The following is a 22,895-nucleotide window of genomic DNA, read 5'->3' on the forward strand; positions in this document are numbered from 1 at the left end:
GTAGGAACTACCTCTCGCTGGATTATATCTGTTGATGTTGATGTATAACGCCATTATCTTTTTTAAAACCCAACCCGATCCTTGATTCGTATACCTTTCATCCTTTTTGAATAGCTCTTCGATCTCTTCTTTTAAAGCCTGTTTTATTTGACTTTGATTTAAAACGGCTTTTTGCTTGCTATAATGAATAGCTTCGATCGTTTCGATCGTACCATCCGGTTTGGTTTTTTCGTATTTTATTTTGATTGTGAGCTCCATTTTTAAACCTCTCAGCTCTCTCAATTCTAACTTGATTTTATTGACTATTTGTTCCTTGTGCGAATCAAAAAACTTGATTAAATCATGGTTATAAAGTCTGGGGTTTAATTCCCAGTTTCTGTAGTAATTTCTAAACCTTCTCGTTTCTCTAAAAGCTGACTCTGTAAAGTATTCGGGTTGTCTGTATGTTTTAATCGTTGAGATTAAATCTTTTTTCAAAACTCGTCCTTTATAACCCGTCGGTACGTATTCTAGATTGTGTTCGTCTACAATCTGTTTGAGCTCATGTAGTGTCTTTTTCCTCAAGTTTTTAAATTTACTTTCATAATGTTTTATCCCCTCGATGTAAACTTTACGAGTAAGAGAAACATTTTCATTGTGCGGTATATTATACCGCTGTACGTAATCACGCAGCGTGGCTTTGTTCCATTTAGAATATCCTTTGACGGTCGGTCTAAACATATTACCCTCCATTTATTATAGGAAATATAATATTTTTTCTTCATTTTTTTTGAGGTTAGACTTTTAGATTTATAAATAATTAGACTCCCCTCATTTTAGCGACGACAGATTTTTCTTTCTCTCACTCTCTCTCCGTTAGATTTATTTTTTTTATTTTTTTTTTTCTTGAGATCGGGGGATTTCCCATTGGCCCTGTACTACCCACAGACCTATGACAAAGTCTGGTACCCTGACTTCTCATTAATGGCCCTGTACTACCCACAGACCTATGACAAAGTCCAGCACCCCCGCCTCCCTTACTACTCCAGTGGTTACGGAGTTTGACTCGTGTACGATGGTACGTGGGTTCAAACCCTCCCAGGAACATGGTTTTTGTGCCCTTGGGCAAGACACGTAACTATAATTGCGTCTCTCCACCCAGGCGTATAAATAGGTACCTGTGAGGGCGGGCTAGAGGACCGAATGTGCACTGATATCAGCCACATTGTGTCGTGTCCTGATGAACAGGGGGAATAATTGTACAGCGCTTTGAGATTGTTGATTTATTTTATTTGCTCCCGGATATTGGAAGTTGACAAAGTAGTTCAGTGGCTTTGCATCGGGAACTAGACCTGGATTGTTAACTTATAGACGCTTAAATAGGGCATTTACAAATTTGCAAATCAACATGCCTCAAAGATAGCCAGCATCCCCTGCTCATCTTGCATCCTTCACATGCTTCATTGCTTCCAGTCACAGCACTAACCCTTGCCCTGGTTGTTGAGTTTGCCGCGGTTATTTTCAGAACCTCACAAACTCATAAAGAGAGATTTGTCACATGTTGCTACCGTAAACCTTCATCAAAGTGCTACCTCAAACATGCAAACCTTTCGAATATGCAGCTGTTGAAATTTCAGCTCATAAAATGTCACAGATTTGCCAAAAGTAAGACAGAATGTTTTTGAACAGTTCTGACTGAGACAGGGTGTTCTTTACGATGCCCTAGCTGTTTACGGGCCTAGTCAACCTCTCAATACCTCAGAGATCTTACATTGACTATCTACCTTCAAACAACACGAACCATGTTTTATGTGTAACTGTTCATGTGTGGGTGTTGCATGCTCACAAGTGCCACTCAGGGCACCTTTGCTGATTGTGTTTTCAAACTGCTCTTATTGTTAAGGTATATCTGAATGTCATCGTGACCAATTGTCGGTTAAATAGCCTAGATGTATAATGCACCAGTCAATTATAAGATCCTCCCCCACTGCAAGATGATTCATGACTGTGGGGGATACTACAGGGGTACCGGTACTACACACCAGCTTTCCCATGTGTGTCAAGAATTTATGGGGTGTGAATCACAATCTGAAAAAGGTGTGTCAAAAATGTTGCTTACGTAAAAAATTAACATTCTGTGTATCACTACTGTGACACAGGCAGTCTGTATAGATTCCAGGAAGACCCACTTTTGCATAAAGACGCACCTCTCCCAGGGTCTACCAGTGTACCCTGACTCTGTGATGCGTCATACAATTGATGCATGACAGGTGCACGACACATTACAAAGTTTGTTGTTTCCTCATTGTGCGTTAAGAATTCTGATTAATACACTAAGGTCAGTTTCTGGATGCGCCATTTTGCACACTGTTATGCCACCCATGCATGTAGTGCCTTTTTGTGTTGTTTGGATCTATTGTACAAGATTTATCATTTGAGGGCATTACAGTACTCTCACACCATATGTTAAGTGGCCACCAGTCACTTGCAAGCCCAGTGTTCAAATGGTTGATACATCTGCATAGTACAAATGTATAAGCAGGAGGTTGTGGGCCATTGGCGGTAATTCTGCCCCCATCTTCCCCCCCCCCCCCCAGCGGCATAGCAAACGGGGGGTGGGGGAGGGGTTCAACATCCAGCCCTCCCCAACTTTCCCCCTAGAATGAAAACCCTGGATTCACTGCTGTCCTCCCCCCCCCCCCCCTCGCCTGCACCCGATTTTCAAAGCTGCTGATGGTCCCCCCTCCACTCATCTTTCTACATACCGGTACAGTACCCATTACATTACCTGAAACATCATGCATCTCTACCAAATGAGCTAACCAGCCCCATGTTTGTCATGATCCTACTTTTTGTCGTGGTTCAAGGCAAGGGCGGATCCAGAACACAATTTTGGGGGGGCCAAAAAAAAGTTTGGTCCCCCCAAAAAAAGTGGGTCTAAAAAATTACGGGGTGGGGTTCGGGGCCCGTGAGGGCCCCGAAAATTTTTTGGATTCTAGATGCTCTGTGATGCGATCTGAGGCAATTTCTGACCACTTTAACCATTTTTTTTTAGGAAAAGATGGTGGTGTACTCATTGCCTGCCTTTATTGCGATGTCACATAAAAAAAAAAAAATTGGTTTCGTTTTGGGGGGGGCCATGGCCCCCTTTGGCCCCCCCCTGGATCCGCCCTTGGTTCAAGGGGAGTTACATTTGTGCATTAGCTGTACTGGCTTTAGAGTCATGCCGATAGTCAGCATGGTCATACCTTCAATAGGCGATCGAGGATCAATTCTATTGTATTACAACTCCATTTATGTTTTAATCTGGGATATTACTTGTTAATTTGCAGCATCTATAGGCCTACCGTGTTTGCATCTAAGTGCAAACATGCTGGCATTTACTATAATTTGGACATATTCAACAACTTTAATTTTCCAATTTTTTTTCAGGGGAAAAAGTGGCAAAACGGAGTGATTCAGAAGGTGAGTAAATGGAAGAGCATTTTACATTGAATTTTACTGTCTCCTGAACATTATCTTTCTAGTACAGTAAACTCCAGCCAAACCGGCACTCTCTGGACTCGAGAATTTGTGACGACTTACGCGAATGCCGATATCTGCTGTAAGTCGTCATTTTGCCGACTTACATGAATGGTCTTTTGCACACATGATTCATTGCACTAATTGGCTTTGAATTACCCTGGATTATTGCCTTAATGCTTGAGTTGAATCCAGCATATTAATCCTCGAATTGTATCATCACGTTTGGGGTATTGATAGTGGAGACCACATGAATATACTTAAAATCACATGCAGATTGGTAGTATTACCTTAATTAAAGTTCAAATTACATTATAAACAATCTATAGTCACATAAAGAGTTATGAAATTATTGCGTTATTTCGGGCAGAACGCGGATCCGGCCACGACGAAGTCCGTTTCCCAGTGAACCTCAGCACCTAGACCAGCCAACCTTTCACATTATGCAATTAAGGGTTTGTTTGAAAGGATTGAAGCTTTTTCAAACAAACATACCATATTTTTTGTTCAAATTTGCTGTTTTTTGGGTCAAATAACCATTTTTTTCTAAGAATTCTGCCAGAAATCTGCCCCAAAAAAATCCTTTCTGTCAAATTTTCTGTCAAACTCGTTTTTTAACAACAATTCTGTCAAAGTTAGCCGAAAATCGGCAAAAACAGTCACCCTGGTGCACAGTAACAAATTAAATGCGTGCGTGGTCCGTAATATACCACGCACGCATTGACTGCAGCAGTAGTCATTCATAAGAAGACCCCCAAAATGGACAGAGCGCATGCGTACAGCCTAGAGGGGGTACTGGTATTGCTATGCTCATGATGCATATACATTTGTATGCGATGTATGCAGTAGGACACTTTTGACACCGATACATGCAGCGATCACGGGCCGTGCGCATGCAAAACCACTTTTCACCCGACACTTTGCCAACCGCAGTACAGGAAGTCGATGCCAATGCGTGATTTGTTGAATGCCGACTTACACAAAGGATTTTGTAATGCTTTTTATGGAAAGGGGACCGAGAGTAACACGACAACTTGAGTGAAATGGCGACTTATAACATGTATAATAAAAGCCGAGTTAGAAATACAAAATTTAGTGGAAATGCATTACTGACAGTCCACACTTTAGTCAGACGGCTGACTTGAGCGATTTGACGAGTTGTACGATGTGGATTTAGCCGAAGTATGGATAACTGACACACGATTTAATATTTGTGTACACTTAATTTATGTTGACTCTGTACACAGCAAATGCTTCAGTAGCAATTTCAATTTGCAGCCATTGCAGCATTTTAGGGGGGAGAAAGGTCATGAGAAAGAGCCAAAGAGTGTGGCCGTACATCAACTACAAAACTTACATGTATCACAATGCCAGTGTGTTTATAAATATGAAGGAAATGACCAAAAAACAGTCTGCAATTTTCTTTAGTAAGACAAAATCCCTCATTGGTCATAAAATCCCGTTTAATTACTTTTTAGGTGGAGGTGGTCAATCCGTTGCGATGCATGGTAAAGGTGGTCCATCTGCCAGTAAGTATTGTCTCACTTTCTTTGGCCAGAGTGTCTAAAGGCCGGCGCAAACCTTTCTGATTTTACAGGTTAACCGGATCATTGCACAGAGGTGTACGCTGAAAATTTGGACTGATTTGACCGTACACCGGGCGACCGGATGAAATCAAGCATGTTTGATTTTTTTGCATTCGGAAAGGTGTGCGGTTTCACCGGACGCGATTTCACCGGGCACGATATGTTGTTAACCAATCAGATCCATGAAGGAAGTTTCCTGTTCAACAGCAAGAATCCAATTTTCTTTGGCTGAGCTGTCCTGAAAGCTACATTAAACACGCAGCTCCATCATATGCATTCACTTATGTGAACTACATGCATATTATGCTAATGTTTTGTTTACAGTTGCAGCATTCAACGTTTGTGCAAGTGTGAAGGACTGATTGCCACAGATGTTGGCAAACGTTAGCAACAGGCAAATGGTGTTCCTGAGTCATTGGCTATGGTCTCCAAAATGGCCGACACACACACTGAATAAAATGATCCTGCCGAGGCTTAAATTTCCCATTTCCTACATCCGCAGTTACATCAATTAAACACTTATCACAATGCCATTGTCTTATAAAATGCAGGGAACGACAGGGTAACAGTCTGCAAATTTTCTGTAGTAATTCCATCGTTAATTAATCATAAAGTCATATTTTGTTTACATTTTAGGTGAAGGTGTTGAATCTGATGTGCCACCTTCAAATGATGGAGGTGATTCTGTTGGTGAGTATTGTCTCACTTTCTTTGGCCAGTTGATAAGTCAGCCGAGACTGGAAGACTTTATTCATGTATGAGTTATTCATGTATGAATTATTCATGTTTGAATTATTCATGTATGAATTATTCATGTATGAATTATTAATAAATACCTTGGAGAGTTGATGGCTTCTGATTGGTCGAGACTCGATCACGTGGGGGTGTATTAACGGTGATATAAAGACCGGCTTCAAAGAACAAGCGAATAAATGGCCCCTGAACCAGCATTAATCTGGCCCCTGAACCAGCATTGATCTGGCCCCATGCAAGCCAATGATTGGCCAAATTTACAACAGTCCTACGGCAGCTTGTAACAATACAGCACTGCACATGCGCTCAACCACCATCGCGTGAAGACTTAGGCGCGCATCGCAAAACAGTATTATGGGTGCGCGCGCGTAAGGAAGTTTTCAAACGTACGACATCGTACGCGGCGCGTACAGCAGTATACTGAGGATGTTTACGACGAAAGTGTGGAACTGCGATCTACTTTCTGTAAACACTTCACCCACTGACATATTTACCTTTCCTAAACCGAGCATCTTTGTAATTCTGGAAACAAGGAATATGTAACCGAAGTTTCAGCTTCCTCCATCAGGTAAAATATGAACAAAATTGTTGTAGTTTGTTTCGCTACGGCACTGAGAAGAAGTTCATACCATGGACGTTTTTATGCAATGATGAAGACGTCGTCGCGTCCAGCACAGGCTGGGCCCAGCCGGCTAGGGTAGTATAACAATGCATATGGAAGAGACAGGGTACCACGCATAAGCTAAAATATGGCCCATGAACATTAACACAAAATATCGCCGACAAAATAGTCCCAAACTTGGAGCATTTTAACTGTTTATTTTGTTAAAAAGGTATTTATTAATGGGAATAACAGTGTGAGTATCCGGTCTTCACTGCGTGATAATGACCGGGTGTGGGGGTGACCGCTATTACTGGACCACAGCGGTCACCCCAAACCCGGTCATTATCACGCAGTGAGGACCGGATACTCACACTGTTATTCCATTATTCATGTATGAATTATTCATGTATCAGAGATGAAACTTTTTTGATTTTAATCGGAAAACTGACTTTCTTACTTTTCCAACAAAAGTTTCGATTTTGTAAAGATTTGTCCCACAAAAAGTAGATTTTTTTTTTTTAAAGATGTTTCCACAATATGTGATTTGTCACAAGTCAATGAAAAAGTCAATGATAACGGCAAGTAAAAATTATCCTGAGTGAAGTTTTAATCTCTTTCACCAGGCGTTAATGGTGTTTCTACAGTAGAAACACCTGGTAGTAGAAACACCTGGGCCAACACTGATCGGAACTCTTTTCCGGCTGGATATTACATGGAAAAATCACTGGTGCATGCGTGCACAGCACATGATGGTATGCAGGCGCGGTTCTACGGGGGGGCTAGGGGGGGCTGTAGCCCCCCCAAAATTTGGTCTAGCCCCCCCAAAATAAATTCCGTACAAAAAAAAATTGCATTAGCAAAAAGAAGGATTGTGATGTACATGCGAACGGTCTCCCCCTAAAGAAGAAATAGCCGTGACGAGGGTACATTAGTTAATATAGTGTGAATGATTTTAGGATTTTATTGACGCTCCCCATTGAAAATATGGCATGAGCCAAGGGCGGATCCAGGGGGGGGGGGGCCAAAGGGGGCCATGCCCCCCCCCCCCCCCAAAAAAAACCCGAAACCAATTTTTTTTTTTATGTGACATCGCAATAAAGGCAGGCAATGAGTACACCACCATCTTTTCCTCAAAAAACATTGGTTAAAGTGGTCAGAAATTGCCTCAGATCGCACCACAGAGCATCTAGAATCCAACATTTTTTAGGGGCCCTTAAGCGGGCCCCGAACCCCACGCCGTAATTTTTTTGACCCACTTTTTGGGGGGATCAAAATATTTTTTGGCCCCCCAAAAAAATTGAGTTCTGGATCCGCCCTTGGCATGAGCCCCCCCCCCCCCCCCCCCACCCCCCTATTGATTTTCGGTGGCCTAAGTGTCTGGAAAAAATAACCGGTCAACATTTCAGCACGCCTCCCTGAAAAAAATTCTGGATCCACCGTGCTAGCCCCCCAAAATATTGGTTCTAGAACCGCGCCTGATGGTATGCAACGGTACCACCATAAACCGTGCCACCTGCTAGCACATGGCCAGTTACCTACGGGTACATAACCACAATGAACGATCCAATGTATAAAATCTAACATGTTGTGCCAAAATGCAGTGCTTTAATTGTACAAAATGCAATGCTTTAAAAATCACGTTGATTACCTTGAGGATGGCGAAGAGAGTATAAGTGATGCATTTCACTGGCAGATGTTGGAAGAAAAAGACGATCATGTCAGATTTTTCCCACGTACATTAGTGGAGCTTGGTTGAATCATGGACATGATTAAATGTAGCCCCATAAATGTGGCTTATTTACTGGACCTCCGTAAATAAAGGCCACACTATAAGATTTACTCACAACGTTAGCACTTTGACATTCTAGTACGAGTACAAGTACCACAACACTGTCTCTTTGGCTAAGCTGGGTGTCCTGAAGGCCATGTAAAGAGAGCACATCCGACCAAGGCAACAATGGTGTTATCAAACACTTATCACAGTGCCATTGTGCTTTGTATGCAGGGAATGACAGAATAACGGTTTGCAAAGTTTCTATAAGTCATATAAAATTCTTCATAATGAATCATTACATCACAAATTCCTTGTTAGGTGGAGGGGATCAATCTGACGCCTTACCTTCAAACATGTCAAATGGTGGAGATGATTCTGCTGGTGAGTATTATCTCACTTTCTTTGGCCAGAATGTCTAAGTCAGCTCAGCTGAAAGACTTTATAGATGTAAATGAATATGAATTATTCAAAACAATTAACAAGAATCAAGTTTGTTGTTTCCTCATTGTGCGTTAAGTGTTCTGATTAATACACTAAGGTCAGTTTCTGGATGCGTCATTTTGCACACTGTTATGAAACCCATGCATGTGGAGTGACTTTTTGTATTGTTTGGATCTATTGTACAAGATTTATCATTTGGGGGCATTATAGTACTCTCACACCAAATGTTAACTGGCCACCAGTCACTTCGAGCCCAGTGTTCAATAATATAATAATAATAATATAATAATAATATTGGACATTTATAAAGCGCAAACATATCCACCGTGAGGTGCTCAAGGCGCTATACATAATTGTATACAAGCAAAACGGCAGCAAAAATAGGTAAACAAAGTCAATATGAATGAATAAACAAACTAAACAAATTAAGGTAAGCAACGGAAGAGCAGAAAAACAAAATAAACATAAATGCAAGGGATTAATTGAAAGCTTACGACATGAAGTGAGTTTTGAGAGCTGTTTTGAAGGACTGGATGGTTTCTGAGGTTTTGATGTGAATAGGTAGCCGATTCCACAGACGAGGTGCTGCTACAGAGAATGACCTGTTTCCCCAAATACGGTGTGATTTTGGCTCATGTAGTAGATGCTTGTTACTGGATCGGAGTGTGCGGGAGGGTCTGTAAGGGGAAAGCATGTCCATGATGTATGAGGGGGCTTTGCCATTTAGAGCTTTGTAAACCAACAACATCATTTTATAGATTATCCGAGAGGAGACTGGTAACCAGTGTAGATTTTTCAGGATTGGGGTGATGTGGGAGGATTTTCTGGTTAATGTGACCACACGTGCAGCAGTGTTCTGAATATGTTGGAGCCTGGTAAGTTGTTCTTGCGGAAGACCAAACAAAAGGGAATTCCCCATGTCTAGCCTCGACGTAACAAAAGAATGTATGATTTGTTCAGTTGAGTTGCGGTTGAGATATTTTCTGATTTTGCTGATGTTGCAGATATGAAATGAAGCTGAACGAACAATATTGGAGATTAGACTTTTGTGTGACAGTGAAGAATCAAAAATAACACCCAGATTACGGGCTTGGCCAACTGGAGTGATATGAGAATCGCCTATACTAATGAAGGGAATATTGACTTTTGAAAGTTATTGTGGGGAGCCAATCATCATAAATTCTGTTTTATCATCATTTAACTTCAAGAAATTATCTTGCATACACTGGCGAATTTCACAAATGCTAGTCTCTATTTGAGAGATGCTAGAATCGGCTTGTTGTTGTGAAGGTTCAAAAGTCAGATATAATTGTGTGTCATCTGCATACATATGATAATGTAATTTGTGGCGCAAGATGATTTCTCTCAGCGGATAAATGTACAAAGTGAACCATTGCGGGCCTAGAACAGAACCTTGTGGTACAGAAAAATCGACAGAGACGGAATTAGAAGTAGCGTTACCTACACGCACATACTGCTGCCTGCTCTCAAGATAAGACTGGCACCACTAAACCCCGCAGGCCAACAATATCATGGAGTCTAGACAGCAGTATGGTGTGGTCCACAGTGTCGAAAGCTGCACTTAAATCAAGGAGGACAAGAGCAGTTGTAAATGGTGTTTCTACAGTAGAAACACCTGGGCCAACTCTGATCAGAACCCTTTTCCAGCTGGATATTACATGGAAAAATCACTGGTGCATGCGTGCACAGCAACGGTACCACCATAAACCGCGCCGCCCGCTAGCACATGGCCAGTTACCTACGGGTACATAACCACAATGAACGATCCAATGTAGCAATCCAACATGTTGTGCCAAAATGCAATGATTTGTACAAAATGCAATGCTTTAAAAATCATGTTGAATTGAGGATGGCAAAGAGAGCATACATGTAGTGATGCTTTTCACTGGCAGATGTTGGAAGAAAAAGACGATCATGTCAGATTTTTCCCACGTACATTAGTGGAGCTTGGTTGAATCATGGACATGATTAAATGTAGCCCCATAAATGTGGCTTATTTACTGGACCTCCGTAAATAAAGGCCACACTATAAGATTTACTCACAATGTTAGCACTTTGACATTCTAGTACGAGTACAAGTACCACAACACTGTCTCTTTGGCTAAGCTGGGTGTCCTGAAGGCCATGTAAAGAGAGCACATCCGACCAAGGCAACAATGGTGTTATCAAACACTTATCACAGTGCCATTGTGTTTTGTATGCAGGGATGGCAGAATAACGGTTTGCAAAGTTTCTACACGTAAAATAAAATCCCTCATAATGAATCATAAAATTATTAATTCTATGTTAGGTGGAGCGGATAAATCTGACGCCTTACCTTCAAACATGTCTATTGGTGGGGATGATTCTGCTGGTGAGTATTATCTCACTTTCTTTGGCCAGAATGTCTAAGTCGGCTCAGCTGAAAGGCTTTATAAATGTATATGAATATGAATTATTCAAAACAACAAGAATCCAGTGTTTTCTTTGGCTATTAAAGCTGGGTGTCCTGAAATTATGTAAAGCATGCAAAAGTTCTCTAAATGGGACCAACTGTACTTGTTAGCCACTTGATTGGCAAACGTTGCCAACCAAAATGAATGACTTTCCAGAGTTGTTAGCTATTTTATTCCAAAATGGCTGACACTTACAAATAGTGATACTTTGCAAAGTCGCCCACTTTTGTCCAACCAGCGTTTTTTAATTTTATTTTGTGTGGGATCCATGCGCAAAATGAGAGGGCGCTTTTTATCACTTTTGAAAGTGCAATGGATGGGACACACGATGTGAGTGCACCTGTTATAGCATGAAATACCCGCAGTGTATGTGTGTGAGCGTCATATGTGGTTGGCAGTGATATGTCTGAATGTCCATCCTGGTCCACCCCAATTAACTCTTCCTTTTTTAACTTTCAAAGGGGTGCCTGTACTTGCACACACAGAGCAAATAAAACAATATCGATATCTCTTTTCAATGGTTAAGGCCAAAAAAAAAGTCTCCGGTTTCTGGTATGCGCGCGCGTCGCCGCAGCCATGCGCGTCGGCAAAATGAAAAAGGTTTTTTTTTCAATACAAGATGATGTTTCAAAACCGCCAAACTCACTGGTTTGACTGGAATCCTGCTGCTGCACAATTTTAACGTGTTTTTAGATGGGGTTATGATCGAGAATAAGCTTTATGTGGCCTCTCTGGACTCCCATATATTTGCACTAAGTTTAGTCGGGCACCATTTGCAGTCATCAGCCGACATTTGAAGCCACAAAAAAAAAAAAAAAAGCCGCGTCGCCGCACCACTTTTGGGGCAAGCTCCATACCAGAAACCGGAGACTTTTTTTTTTTGGCCTAAGGCCTTTAAAGAGCATCTTTTACTAGTGTACATGTCACAAATCAGCATTCGTTTTTTTTAGTCACACGACTCCTTTTTTTTTTTTTTTTTTTTTGGCCATTTTTTTTCTCTTTCAAATCAAAGCAATATGAATGTGTGAACATTCAGACAAAATAGAAAATTTTCAAAAAATCTGTGATATACATGTATATACCACAAGGAACCAACAGAAGTATTGAAACCACTCAAGATATTGTACTGTTTCAAATGGGTTGTGAATTAAAGTGATCTGCTGCCATCCGTCCATGGGCAAATATTGGCCGACACTTGGGGCAAGTTCGGATGCTGTGAGTGTGCAGGTGTAAGAGCTGCCTCAAATCTAAGCCCAGGATGGTTCATATTTAGCCAGATCATGAGCCATGGCAAAATGGCAAGGTAATCACATGCATGTGATTTTTAACGGTAGTGTCTTTCATTTGTTCAGTGCATGATCCAGAGAATGAGGGAGAATCACAACCACTTCTTCTGAGTTCTCATCAAGAAAATAAAGGAAATGTGAAGGAAAGTATGGATGGTTCACTGAAGAGGCTCAAGACATGCATTGAAGTCTTTGGCCGCGTGGACATTCAAAACAATCAGGGAGGTGGCAACTGTTTCTTCCATGCGGTGGTAGACCAACTGGAATGGTTGGGTATTCTTGGACAGAACAGTGCTAAAAATCTGCGGATAAAATTGGTTGAATTTCTTCGCCAGTTGGTAAGTATTGAAATGAAATAGAATGTGTTTGTCTGCCTTGTGCTCTGTTGGCTGTTTTCTATTGTGGATCATGGATCACAAGAGTGGACAACATGCTTGAACTTTCCTTTACATGCTGGAAATGGGGACATTATGGAAGAACGTTTTTCAGAAGACATAAATTGTAAACATATGCCAGTTTAAAACAATTTGAATTTGCATTGATTTTTTTGACAGGAAAATGCACATTTGAATTGGACTGAAAACCTTTTTTTACTCAAATTTGTTTTAAAAATGAGTTGTCTGTGTTCTTCAACACAAGTTTTTTCTCCTTTTGATCTTTAAACTTGTACATATTGTGTATCAAATGAATGAAAACAACTATTTTTTACATTTTAGGCACCCGCAACTCACTGAAAAAGCTTGTAGGTTTGGGTTGCTTTTGCACACAGCCCCCCCCCCCCCCCCTTCACAGACACTTTCTCTGTGACTTGACTGGTTCCTGGACCCTTCATTTTTGGTTCTGATAGGGGGGGGCGGGGAACCAGTGTACCCGGCAAGAACTCAATTATTGTCTAGTCGCAAATAATTTGGAATTTGTTCAAAAATATATCCATTTAACACAGCATGGGCCAAGGTTTTTGTTTGCTTTCTCTTTCAAATTGAGTATGCATTGCAAGAAAAATATTAATGTAAAAAATATTTTTTTTTTTTTTTTTTTTTTTTTTTCTTTTTAAGAAAGCACTTGCTGAGAGAAATACACAAACTTAAAATCAATCTGACTTTTCTCACATTTCTATAAAAGAGAGGTTTTTTTTACGGTATGCGTTATGTTGTATGTGCACTGTTTTTAGCCACGGTTTATTGTTTGATTTATTGATTTTATGTTTCCTTTTCAAGCAACCTGATGATCCAATATCAGGATCCTTGCCAGCATCAAAGCATAAGCGCAAAGAATACCTGGACAAACTGGCCAAAGACGGCACATGTGTGGAAGCAGAGGATGTTAAAGGAACAGCCAAAATGCTCAAGTGTGATTTGCATGTAGTTGTGTTGACAGATCATGACCATTATGTGGTTGACATTAAGAAGGGTGGAACCAACGGAAAACGGCTCTCGTTGGGCCTTGTCGATCAGCATTACATAAGCCTGCGTAAGTTTTTCTCCTTGGGGGATTTTCTGCTTGATGCCATTTTGGAATACAACGTCATATAATTAGGTCTTTCCATAAGTTGGGATAAACTTGTAAGATTTAACACATTTTAAGATTAGGTAAAGTGCATTTAACTAAAATATTTGTGTTACATGGGATTGTCGCTTTTCAAAAGAAAGTTTCAGAGCATTTGAATGTTTTTCAAGAAAACGAGTTGACATGTAACGTGGACACCACAGTCTTTTTCAGATGTATTAAAGTGTATTTATTTTTTACACCAGTTTTCCCCCAAGCAATAAGCTGAAAACATTACAAACCCTAACATGTATTTCAGAAATTTAATGTGTAATCTCAGTGCTATCTCAAGATAAATTTGTTAATTTCAGACATTTGTAAAAAGCGTGACATTTCGTATCAACATGACCACTAAACGAACAGGTTTCTCGGAATTGCACTAATACTGTCATTTAAAATTTCTAAAATTCAAGTTTGCAACGGTCTGTTTTCATTTTGTTCTCAGCCATTGGAGACAAGGTGTGCATAAAAATTCAGAAACTATTGTTAGAGATAATTCTCGAGAAAAAAACAACAACCGAATTGAATTGGAAAACTTCCTTCCTGAATTTAAACCAAACATATCACATAGAGAAAGAATGCCATGGTTTAACAAAAGATATCCCTGTGAAACTAGTGAAACTTTTTAAGTATGTGGAGTTTTCCGTTTGTGTATTTTCCAAATATGGCATCTTGCAAAAAATCTTTCTTTCGTACAAAAAACTAAGTTAATTAGCTATGTTAATTCATTAATTTATTTATTTATTAACCGCTTAAAACTGGTTTACATTGAGGCCCTGCATGCATTGCAAAATAAATTTAAACAAAGTAAACTTCATAGGGAAGAAAGGTGCACTGGTAAAACAGACCACAATGTATGTGCATTAATACTTCCAAATACTGGTACTTGAGAAATATTTACACAAAGCTATAATACAGACGTAAGTGTTGTAGTACAGGGTATCCCGAAAAAAAACTGCGCCCTTTTAAAGCAGTGAAAAGAGGGGGCTTCGAGACTTTTTTTGGGGGGGGGGGATATCCTTTATAAGGCATCTTGTCAAAATATTAAGTGGAAAATTAATCTGGCTGTATAAAATTGTGATTTCCGAGTAAAGTCTTTTACTTAATTTGTGTCCAAAACATCATACAACACAGGCTAGCAAATATTTCAGTGTAATCAATTTGAAATATATTAGTGTAAAGCCCGTATTACGCTCAAACTTACAAAATATTGAATCAGAATTTGTTTCGTTTCAGTTGATTTTACTAAAGTAAAACTTTTTTTTTTCAGGATCATATTACAATCGGCAAGCAGGTAAGTACAAACATGTCCTAGTTTTAACTTACTAGCTTATAATTTCATGTTTACTAAGAATTTAGATCATGGCTGCAGTATTAAATTCTATTGATATCCATTATTCATTGTGGGAAAAAACACGAAATTTGCAAAATGCGGAAATAGAACCACTCCCTGTATGGGTGAAACCATTTGTAGTCGTGGATTTTACTTTTAAATATTGTGTCCAACTCAAGTACGGTGAGGCCTTGGAATGTGATATTACACGGTACATGTACCGGTATTGGCCATGAGCAGTGAAATCAGAATGGAATATTTGTTTCATTGGCAAAGCGGTTTGCGTGTTCGCAAGTAAATTGTTGTGTGACATTAATTTTTAAATGTTGTATTTCAGGTGTTGGAGCTAAGCCTATCGATCAGCATCGCGCTCAACAACTAGATCCCAGCTCGTCAGTCCAACCCAAACCCAGCAATAAAGCCCAAGCTCAGCAATCGCTTCCCCCAGACAGCCCGTCAGTCAAACCCAAGCCCGGCAATAATAACCAAACTCAGCAATCGGGTCCCAGCTCGTCTATCCGGCCCAATCCCGACAGTCGAGCCCATTTGCAACCTCAACAATCGGTTCCCGGCTCACCAATCGAATCCCCTAATCCAGAGTTTTACAAGTCTGTAAAGTCATATCCGGCCTTTGAATTGGGGTCAATTAAGCAATTGGATTCTAGCTGTACGATTCGACCCGAGATAATTAATTCGAAGGAAGGAATGTAGTATCCAAACGCCACTCCAACGGTTATGTGCTTATAGTCAAGAACATTTTCAAAGTAATGCCTAACAAAATTGGAAACGTTTCATTGGAAAAGATTCATGTATTTTCAACAATTTTGCAATGACCAACCATCATTGAGAAGATATGATAAAAAAGTGGTGTTAGGATGCAACATTCTTTTCAATTTGGAAAGCAGATCTGGCACTGGGAGTAGCGACCAAAGAAACTGATCATCCGTTCTGAGGAATTTATAATTCCCTTCGTGATCGCTTTAGTTTCCTTCTGAATTTTAACAACCTGTAGTGTATTCCTCCAATGTCTGAAAACTGCCACTTTCTTAATCATGCATCATCACTGTAATTATGTTCCATTACATGTATTCCCTCATTTACTCTATTCAAAGGGTACACTTGGAAAATTAAAAATTAACCGCCTTAAATGACCACCTTCCATAATCTTTTTAATTCAGGGGAAATTGAACATTGTGTGTGAAAATTGTAAACGAAATGTATTTTTGTACTATTAACTAATGGTTAAATTGTCTTATTTTATCAAATAGAATGTAACATTAAGTGCCTAATATATGTACATTATATACTCGGTACTTTTGTATATTTAGAATTTAAATTGCAAATCTTCAGTTTTTCTCTCTTTTTTCATCATTATATTTCGTGGTTTAGAATTGCAATTGATGTATAGATGTAGATATTTTTTACTTGTTAATAGTGCCTTAATTGTGCCTTAATAGTGCATTAATTGTGTGAAATGATATTTCGAAAAGCAGGTGATAAAAATGTGATTATATCGACATGGATGCCATTCTAATAACCGCAAACATGATAAATTTGCATCTAAATCTGAATGTGAACGTATTTTAGCAAGTTGAGGTGAACTACAAATGATTCATTCTAAAGAAATGTGTGGAAAGAAACTAAATTTTACAAGTACTTAACTTTACAACTTCTTACATAAATATATAATATAAATAAAAAGTAGTATGAATATAAATGAAATATGAATATTTGTGTTGTGGGCAAAAGCCATTTCTGATCACCGTGGGTCGGATATTAAGAATATTGTATAATATTTGTTATTTTTTTAACACATTCCTAAAAAAAAATTCTTGGATTTGGTCACAAAATGTAATGGAAACCGAGCGGTTCAACAAAAGCAAAACATCCACAGATCGCTTTTGTTTTGTCTACAAATTGCCAGGCTTGCCTTTCCTCTGTATGGACTTTGAAATAAGGTCAATTCAAGTTCAATTATAATCGCGCTCGATTTGGTATTTGCCCGCGTGTAATATTTAAAACGAATACTAGTACGTGGTTTGTCAATATGGAAACTAGTGCCGGAAATAGATAAGTACTAGTCTATGTAGATATAGAACTTAAATAGGAATGATTAAAATGGTCTGAGCATGGTTTTGTTTTTCATTATGCCATATTTACAAGCCAGTACTGAAATGTTGTACGATATTGTTTTCTTTTTAAGCTCAAAGGAGCAGCAAACTCTTATAATTGAGATGTGTTTGTTTTGCATAGATTTCTTTGGTGGCCATATTTTTTTCAAATTAAAACGTTGGGGATGAGAGGGGGGGACGGGGACATGCGAGTAATTTTGTCCCGGTCCAAAGTGTGACATTTTCCCCTGATCTTGTTACCGTTTTGTTTTTCCTTTGTCATTTGCCATCTTTGCCATCTAAGTATCAAATTAAAAGAATGACTACAAACAATTTTATTATTTTGAAAGTTTGCTTTGCTAATGCTTGCATGCTATTCATAATCACTCTGCGAAGACGATTGGGTGAAGGAGTGCATCAGAATATTAGAATAATAGACGTCAGTAGAATTACTAGTAATGTAGTTGAGAAAGTTTGAATAATACAACCTCATAATAGCAAACTCTCGTTAATATGTGTGATGATTATTGAATGTTGTTGATTGCCAAGCGCGCGGTCATGATGAAGGACTATAATGCACCTATACCTTTAAGGAAAGATATTTCCTTAAAGGTATAGGTGCATTATAGTCCTTTTCGGATAGCTGATGACCGTAAGGTCATGACTAAATCTGCTAAATGCACTTCAAAAATCTGCCCGATTCCCCAGACTTACTCGAAATATACTAAAAACACCTTAAATCACATGCAGTTGTTATAATATTGCCTAAATTAAAATTCCAATTACATTTTAAACAATCTATAACCACATAAAGGTAATATGAAATTTCAGGCAAAACTTGTTTTTTTAACAAAAAAAATGTCAAAGTTAGCCGAAAATCGGCTAAAACGGTCACTATGCAGGGTGATTAGTTAAACTACAACAAACCACATGGGCCAAAAGGAGCTTACGTTTATACAGTCGGCGCGCACTTCATTTTTGAAGGGGATTTACAATTATTCGTAGCAGTTTCAACTTCCATAATCACTTAAATATTACTCCTTTTATTCAAAGACAGTTGCAAAAGTACCAATATTATCTACAATGTTATACTCTTTTTTTACTGTAATTTTAGAAATAGGACTGCCAAATCAAATGGAAACTTGAAAATGATCGTGTAATAATTACCCCTATATTTATAATGGATGTTCCTTCGTAAGCCAGATGGGCTACTATTGGCCCTCGCTATGGAAACGTCATGCATATGCATTTCAGTGGCTGCATATATGAATATTCGCTTGAAAACGTGTTAGTCAAGTCGTTAGACACGGACTGACCATGCCGCGCGGTAGTACATGATTTTGGCATGAATGGTCGTAGCGTTATGTTGCATGAACGGCGGTGGTATGCGGATTCTGGCGCTGATGACGGACATAAACCACTATAGTCTAACGACTTGTCATCAGTCTAGCATTGGCACGACGCACAGGCGCGCGCGGTTGCTATAATTCGTCGGATCAGTGCGCGACATCGCGTATAGCTGCAATTCAAAACAATTCAAAACATGATTCAGCAACTTTTGGTTTGAAATTGAGATCCTAGAATGCTGTTTTTTTCTCGGAATATACAGCTGAAGCTGAGCTGAAACTTTATCAGGTTAGTTGTTCAGTATCCTTCATTAGATTTTGAACACTATTGTTGCTTCAAAAGAACAAAATGCACAAATTACAAATGACGGACTATATATCTTTAACTTCATGAGAAATTCCGTCCTAAATCTGCAACTTTATTGAGTAACAGTACAAAGTTGATGGAAGACCCCTTCTAAATGTAACGTGAGTTACCGTGGAATTGCCAATGTGCTGATATTATGTAGGTGAAAAAAAGCTTGTTTCTATCGATTCCATTGTGCAAGAATTGTAGAAAGGCCTATGTAAATGGTTGATGCTATTTAAAGGATGATGCTTGATTCTCTAGGCGCTAATGTTCTCAGGTAACGTTGAAGTCAGGCAGCTTAGTGAATGGATGTAGACATTCCGGACAAAAGCGCCAAATTCTCCATACATGCTCCTCAATGCCTTAGCTAGTCAATTTTTGATTCAACCAACTTATCCAATGACATAATGGCGGCCATCTTGGATTTTAAAGATGGCGGCCATTTAAAACCTGCATCTACCAATATCTCATCTTCTAAGCCACTTAGGATTAAAGTTTTGGTGTCTAAACATACATATTCAGGGTCAAAGAATGCAACTGTACCATTTGGGATAGTGTCAAATGGTTAGTTTGTCCAAATACAGTATTGTGGCCATCTGGTATTTGAAACGTGGCCGCCATTTTAAACTTAAATCTCCGAATACGTGTATTGCATCTTTAAGCCACTAAGGATCTAAATCTTGGTGTCTATACATATATTTTCAGGGTTATGGAACGCAACTAAACAATTTGGATTAGTACTACATGTATTTGGGATCGTGTCAAAATGGTCAGTTTGTCCAGATACTTAATACGGCGGCCATATGGTTTGCCGTAAAAGGACCAACACTTTTCCCACGTTCAGGTTGTGTGCCGTCTTGCCATTATGGTATCCCATGAAGGGACCAAAACTGGCCTGATTCAGGCCTTTTACCGGTTTTTTTTTTCATCATGGTTTATCTTCGGGACCTTCAACGGCCCAGTTCAGGCTGTGCGCCGTCTTGCTGTTATTGTTTGCCTTAAAAAGACCAGCACTGGTCCGATGCAGGCTCTGAACGATGTTACCATAACCGTTTTCTACTTAATAGGGCAAGCACTGGACCAATGCCGACTCTGCACATGTGGTGTCTGTACCGTCAACACGGAGCCGTTTTGGCGCAATCGAGCCAGCATTATTAGCCCGCTTCTGGTCTTGTACCATTTAAACTGTATATGGTACTGCCACAACAAACCCATAATCAGCTGGTATCGGCCCAATACCGTCTTGTTTACTGGGTCAATGCCATTTTTGAACCTAGGCAGGTAGACATCTCTGAAACTACAGGATGTGATGCAACTGTACCTCTCCACAATAATGCAGCTGAACCACTTTTGTAGCTCCATATTTTGATTAAGGCGGGTCTGTGATCGGCTAGTCCTGGTTCTCAAGCGGCTGATAGTTTTCCACTGAGCCCATGTCGATGTAGCACCTGTTGGGAGGTTTTCAGCCGTTGTCACAGTATAACCATGACAATCGGTGGGCGTTTGCTCCCAGTCGTTGCTCCAGTGTTAGAGTTTTGCCACTTCTCTGGATGTTGTGAAGGAGTGGACATGGCTGAGGAAGCTTTTCGTGACTTCAGCCTTTTGTGCAGAAGCTTGCCGTCCCTGGATCAGGCGACACTCGTCATTTAGCAATATTTGGACATCCTAGCAAGGCTGGCAACTTCCCTTCGGAAATCCGAAGAGGAAATGCCAGCAAGGAGGTGCAAATTACTTGTGTTGGTGGGTTTCAAGCATCCAGTGATCAAACTGCATGTTGTTTAAGGATGGGCTGATCTCTCCCAGGCGGGGCACGCATACTCTGCTGAAGAATGGCGCGGAGCCAAAATGGTTCATCTTAGGGTGTGTGGTTTGGCTCTCCTTTCGGAGGTTGTTCAATTTCTTTATGATGTTGTTACGGGGAACAAAATTTGGATGACTTGAATGACAGGATACGATGGAGGGTCAGCCTAAGGTAGACAGGATGACTACAAGAGACCAAGGGCCCATTTGATGTTAAGGGGTCGGTTGGCTTCGCGGTTAACGTTCCTGAGATGGAACGAGTAGATTTGGGTCTTATAGAGATTGGCACGGGGGTGATTGCCCTCATAGTATAGAGACGGCTACGTGCTGAGGTAAGTTTTAATTGCTTCTATGGCTTCGAACGGGATGTAACACAAAGATCGTCTGCGTAGATAAAACGCCCAGTGTCCTGGTCTAAATTAAATTGTGATTTGTTTTGTGTAGGCGTTATACAGCAACGGAGCGAGCTATTTTCTTGCCGTTGATGGCGTTTTTGTTTTGTTCTGAACATTAAGGAAGCTGTCTTTCAGAAGGGCTCCGATATGATCCGTAAATGCGAGGTATTGGGCCAACTCCAAGATCTGTTTTGGGAGGCGGCGGTGGTTTACAGTATTATATGTGACCGAATGATCTGCAAAAAATAGCTCCACTTATTTGTCGTTTTGAAACCCATCCTCGGCTTGCTGGTCGCAATCCAGGTTGCTGAGGGATAAGGGATGTTTCAGCAAAGGGGACATGCCTGTTTAGGATCAGGCACTCGAACATGAACAAAAACTGTAATGGGTTCCTGTCTGTACCATGTTAGCTGTTACCTCCAAAGCCTGCAGTGCACTAGATAATGTGGCTTCAGGAATCAAAGTGTATGCGGTGCTGAGTGTAATAATTTCTGCAGTTGCAAATGTGAGAATTAGGGCGAGCACTTTTAAACTGTAAACTTTTGTGAGTGAGGACATTTATTCTCATATAATGTTGTGTAACTTCATACAGTATTTTCGGTGACTGCAGTATATATCAACGGTATTCTGTTCGAGATGTTATCGTCAATTTGACTATTTTGTGTGTATAACTAAATTCATCTTGGTCTCTTCTGAATAAAAGAGTTGTATTTCCTGACCCTGAAAATGTATGTTTTGACACCTACAGTGATTTGATATGAGGTATAGGCTGAGATATCAGTAAATGCATTTATTATTTGGCGGCCATCTTTAAAATCGAAGATGGCCACAATAGTGTACAAACTGAACATTTGACACTGTCATATGTTTGAATCCTGAATGTTTGGACGCCAACAGTTTAATCCATTATCCCTCTTTTGTTTGTACTTTTTAGGCAGACCTCCCATATGTTTTGTACACATCGCCAAATTGGGGACCTTCGGGAAATGGGGACCCTATTGTCCTCTATTGTTTAACGTCCCCTATTGAATACAGAAACAAACTGGGTTTTCAATGATGTTTTGCTTATAGAAGCATGTCTTACATTGTATAAAGTACGAAATACTGAAAATAAATGCGGCCAGTTGCATTTTTGTACCCACATCTAGTTTCCCTGTCCTAATTATCTGCATGGTTGATCCTTCCGTGTCCAGCGCCCTGTCGTCATACGGCCAGCAGTGGACGGCAATGTCAAGGAGCTTGTGCTTCAAGAAGCTGCTCCCTGAGGTCTTACAGGTGTAGAAGAGAAAGAGGGGCGTCTTCCGTGGCACATCTGCATCTTCTGCGGCTGGCATATCATCCGTTGCTCGTTCCGTCATATTGTAGCTAACTGAAAATGGTATAACGACAAACAAAAATAAAATTTGCAGATATACCTTGACCCCTGCGCAGCGTTTGCAACAACTCGTACAGGTACTTTCCCGCACTACGCAAGACCCTATTCATAGCAATACAACAAAAAGCCACGTGCCAGACAGTGTCCAGACAGTTGCCAGACAGTGCGCTGGAAAGATAATTGACTGGCGGCTGTGGTATGCAGTTATGAAGGGAGATGACTGTGTCAAGTTACTGAGGT

General features: G+C 40.0%; 1 protein-coding gene across 1 annotated transcript; it reads left to right on the forward strand.

The window, feature by feature from the left end:
* The first annotated feature begins 1,928 nt into the window (after positions 1 to 1,928).
* On the forward strand, positions 1,929 to 17,892 carry LOC119743288. Its single transcript, XM_038219691.1, has 10 exons — positions 1,929 to 2,004; positions 3,412 to 3,444; positions 4,980 to 5,030; positions 5,724 to 5,777; positions 8,537 to 8,599; positions 10,971 to 11,033; positions 12,468 to 12,739; positions 13,619 to 13,871; positions 15,217 to 15,240; positions 15,617 to 17,892. The coding sequence occupies exons 1-10, from the start codon at positions 1,929 to 1,931 to the stop codon at positions 15,988 to 15,990; spliced, it is 1,263 nt and encodes a 420-aa protein (XP_038075619.1). The 3' UTR covers positions 15,991 to 17,892.
* Positions 17,893 to 22,895: the final 5,003 nt, after the last annotated feature.

Source organism: Patiria miniata, unplaced genomic scaffold (genome assembly GCF_015706575.1).
Source record: "Patiria miniata isolate m_02_andy unplaced genomic scaffold, ASM1570657v1 HiC_scaffold_6, whole genome shotgun sequence".
Classification (NCBI taxonomy): Eukaryota; Metazoa; Echinodermata; class Asteroidea; order Valvatida; family Asterinidae; genus Patiria; species Patiria miniata.